A 4,609-nucleotide genomic window follows, 5' to 3' on the forward strand; every position below is an offset into this window, starting at 1 on the left:
CATTTTATAGCATTGTAACATTTCATATGTGTATATGTAAAACATTCAAAGTTTTAATATTATTCAATTTCATCATTCCAGAGTCACTCTGAAATTTCAGGCCATTTAGCAATGTGTAAGTTTGCTGGGGGATGAATTCAAAGGTTCATGTAAGAGAAAAAAAATCACTCAACTATAATAATGTAGTTTTTTTTGTTTTCCTCTACTCATGCCTGTAGTAATGCTAGTAAAGTGATAAAAACTTTCCTTCTTTGTGAAAAGTAGTCCTGAAATATAACAAGTGCTAATGCTCATGATGGAAGTGAAAAGAAAATCAAGAGGGCTAAGAAAGTTATTATCCTTAAGAAGAAAATAAGACTTGGGTGACTTAAACAGTAGGGTGTTGGATTAGGTAAAAGTGAAATTTGTGATGTGGTGAGTCCCACCACACAAAACTAGGAATACCAATTCATGTAACTAGGACTGTAGCAAATGTCCTACCAGTGGGAAAAACGATTGATCAAAATGTGCAATGAAAGTTCAAAAACAGGTAACTTGTGCAGAGAAAATAAATATCTTTAAATCTAGACTCATGGAATCATTAGAGATTTAAAGTGTAAATTCTGTGATAGGCTCTAGCTTATCTTGTAACATTGGGTAAGATTTGAGAGACTGAATGTCAAAAATCTGCTATATGTCACTGTAGGAAACTGCAAAGGACTCTGCAGAAAGTGGCTCTGCTGCTTGTATTCCTGAGAAGTTATTTACCTTCTTGGGGCATCTGTTTCTTTATCTTTTTAATGGTGATAATAATGTTTATCTGCTAGATTTCTTCTAAGGAATAAGTAAGATATGTGAAAAGGAGCAGCTCATTTTAGGTGTTCAATAAATTAAATTCTTAGGTGCTATTTAAATTCATATCTATGTAACCCCAAAAACATTTCACTGAGATATTGTGAGAATCCAATAATAAAATAAAAACACCTACCACGTCAATTGACATATAATTTAAAAAAATATATAATTAAAAAAAAAAAAAAAAACCCACTGCCATCAAGTCAATTGCAACTCATAGTGATCCTATACGACAGAGAAAAACTGCCTCATAGAGTTTCCAAGGAGCACCTGGTAGATTCAAACCACTGACCTTTTGGTTAGCAGCCACAACTCTTAACCATTAAGCCACCAGGGTTTCCTGACATATAAGAGACACTGGAAACAATGTGATGCCTTCCATTCCCACCCACTCCATGTCTTAAGTACTTTCCTCTACCTGGAATATCTCTTTCTTCTCTTTTACTTTCAGGACTAAGATAGTTATCACTTTTTCTTGAAATCTTTCCAGGAGACTTCTAGGCTTTATTCTGTAATATTTCTTTGTGATGACCTAGTATTTTTTTATATACATCATCCTAACAGTTAATTGTTCTTTCGCATACCTATCTATTGCATGCCTATTCTTTTTTACATGCCTCTGCCCCCCAGACTGCCCCAGACTCCATAAGGGCAGAAATTTTTTTTTCAACTCAGTAATGACTGACTTAGAGTCATTTGTAGCTCCAACAAAAAAGACTCTGAGTTTAATCAAGTGTAATTTATTTTCAAAACATATATTTTCAAAAACTATATGGAATCCACATTGGAGCAGTATTTTTAAAAATGTCCATCATAATAAAAATTAAACGCAGAGTTGCTAATAACTCCTCTACCTACCTTTGAACTGTGTGGCAGCTTGTATCACTCAAGTGAATTATGTCAATTCTAATAATGAATTACTTTTTAAAACACTGAGCAACAGTGCCTTATTTGGCATTAACATTTTCAGGTCACTGGAGTACAATTTGTTGGATTTTAACATAATTTACCTAACAGTACCCATGTGGTCCAAAAGTGTTAATATACATCTTAGAGTGTTAACTTGCTACAATAGCAACAGCATACTGGGACCATCTGGATCCTTGAATTGATGCACAATCCTTTATTATGCAGCCCTCACTGGCCCCATTGACCTTTAGAGACATACATATCAGTTTCAAGATCAAAGTAAATTATTCTACAACAATAGCATGAGTTCTGTGCAAATATGCCTGCCTTAAAGTTTTCTTTGTTCTTCTCTGCTTTAACCATTCCAATGAATGCACAATGCTTTAAAGACATAAAGACAGATCATCGGAGAGAGGATTTCAAACTTCACTCTAATGAGCAGAGTTTGCAGAACTGTTTTTGATATATTGCTCAGCTCCAATAGATCCCCTCTCTGACCTTGAAATCTGTATTCAGATATTTAGTCCCTTCGTCCTCCTGGATCATATATAGTAAGGGATTTATCCTAAATTTTTACTACTGAGTAATTCCCTGAAAATTTCCTGGGGTGATATGAAGTCAGAAACTTCATAAATTGTCTGACCTCCAAAGGTGTTCCTCTGGTCCCCTAGCTTCGTTCAGCTGTATCAATACTATTTTTACCTGACCCAAGGGTTAATACCCTCTCCGTAGGACTAATAGGTGTTTACTGACCTTCTGATCAGTAGCTACTTAGGATCAGAGCAGCCATTTACAGAGCATCTATATAGGCAACCTAAAAGCCTTCATGGGGAGAAAAAGGTGCTAAAAAGAAAATAAACCTACGATACTCACACATGCACACACACACACATCCGTTAGCAATATTATCTTAGAAATGAAATGATAAATCTGTGCTCATCAAAATGGATTTAAAATGGGAAATCCCACTGCACATGTTTGAAACACTCTGAACAGTGGTTAGAGGGGTTGCTGAACTACTGTGATAGCAACGTCCCACCTGATTAATTCTGACAATGCCTGTGGGTTCAGGGATTGGGAATGTGAGAGAAAATGTGTTACGGTGAAGCGCTACCAAAACAAAACATCCGAGGATGCTGCAGTTTTCTTTGATACAGACGCCAAGCAAGTGTTCGTCATACCGCAGCCCGCCGTGGAGAGCTCATCGCTTCCGTTTGGACAGTCCCTTTGACCATCACAAAGCCAGTGTCGGGGCACACAGGCATGGGAGCCCTGGCAGCTGAACATGTCGGAAGCACAGGTTATGGCATCTGAAACCCAAAGAAGAAATGCCATTGAAATCACTGCCTGTCCACTGGGAAAAGTTTGTGATTTACATTTTTTTATGGAAAGGAGGCAGAAGGGAAAAAAATATTACTTACAAGGAAGAAACTGTAGTTTTTTGGAATTGCCGAACATTATCTTTGCTCTTTAGACAACTACACATTTTCCTCTAAGAATACATGGTTTGCTAATTGCAAGTGTTACATTTCTTATAGCTACTTGGTAGAAAATAGTTTCTTTTCTCCTTGTAAAATGTAGCAAAGCATAGAATTGTCATAGTATTATGAATAAAGTAAGTGAATAACATTTCAAAGGACAGAACTAATAGGGAGAATGATCATCATCATCATAACTGCATTTTGATTGCTTAATATGTGCTAAGCACTTAGCATATTATCTCATTTAATCCTCACAATAACCCCATCAAGTAGAACTATTATTAGTCTCATTTCACAGATAAGGAAATTGAGGCTTAAAGAAGTTGAAAAGCTTGCAGAAAGTCACAGCTTGCAAAGGGTGCCACACGCTAAGCTGGGAGTCTGAAACCCTTCTGATTTCTAAGCACCTTCTCTTAACCACTAATCTCTTTATTGTTACTCCGTACTTCTTTTTGCTGAAACAATTAAATGTATTCATATTCCAACTGTTTTATATACTTAATCAACAAGGTCTATCTTTTCTCTGCTCTATCAATTCAATGTCCCTTTAGTTGCATGATGATGTTTTTCAAATGTATACACAAAATAGTGCTTGTTGACTGACTCTAAATTCAAAGGGTCATAGGTGGTCTCTTTTTGCTTCTCATTAAATGAGCATAAGGTAGCCATATAAAATTAGATAATGATCACTCATTGTCATGGATTGAATTATATCCCCCCAAAAATGTGTGTATCAATTTGGATGGGCCATGATTCCCAGTATTGTGTGGCTGTCCTCCATTTTGTGATTGCAATTTTATGTTAAAGAGGATTAGGGTGGGATTGTAACACACTTACTAAGGTCACATCCCTGATCCAATGTAAAGAGAGTTTCCCTGGGGGTGGCCTTCACCACCTTTTATCTTATAAGAGATAAAAGGAAGGGGAAGCAAGCAGAGAGCGGGAACCTCATACCACCAAGAAAGCAGTGCCAGGAGCAGAGTGGGTCCTTTGGACCTAAGGTTCCTGCGCTGAGATGCTCCCAGACCAAGGGAAGACTGATGAGAATGACCTTCCTCCAGAGCCGACAGAGAGAAAAAGCCTTCCCCTGCAGCCGGCACCCTGACCTGGATTCAGATTTGTAGGCTATGGGACTGTGAGAGAATAAACTTCTCCTTGTTAAAGCCATCCACTTGTGGTATTTCTGTTATAGCAGTACTAGATGACTAAGACACTCATGATGTTTCCCTAGCCCCTAGTACAGTTATATATACTGAATGGTTTATTTGTTTGCTCGTTTTATATAAAATATGTGCTATATGAATCAGTAACATGACCCCAAATCTAACTTTTTTTTTTTAATTGCACTTTCCCATGACCAAAAGCTGCCCAGGATTGATGCTAAA

At 37.1% G+C, this 4,609-nt stretch overlaps 1 protein-coding gene across 1 annotated transcript in view; it reads right to left on the reverse strand.

Annotated features, from left to right (window-relative positions):
• Window positions 1-4,609, reverse strand: part of LRP1B (LDL receptor related protein 1B) — a 1,771,065-nt gene that overhangs the window by 298,294 nt on the left and 1,468,162 nt on the right. The window contains exon 51 of the mRNA XM_004375116.1: window positions 2,925-3,053. Coding sequence (XP_004375173.1) covers window positions 2,925-3,053 — 129 coding nt within the window. The remainder of the gene's footprint in view (window positions 1-2,924; window positions 3,054-4,609) is intronic.

The sequence above is a fragment of the Trichechus manatus genome, unplaced genomic scaffold (genome assembly GCF_000243295.1).
Source record: "Trichechus manatus latirostris isolate Lorelei unplaced genomic scaffold, TriManLat1.0 scaffold00033, whole genome shotgun sequence".
NCBI classification, from domain to species: Eukaryota; Metazoa; Chordata; class Mammalia; order Sirenia; family Trichechidae; genus Trichechus; species Trichechus manatus.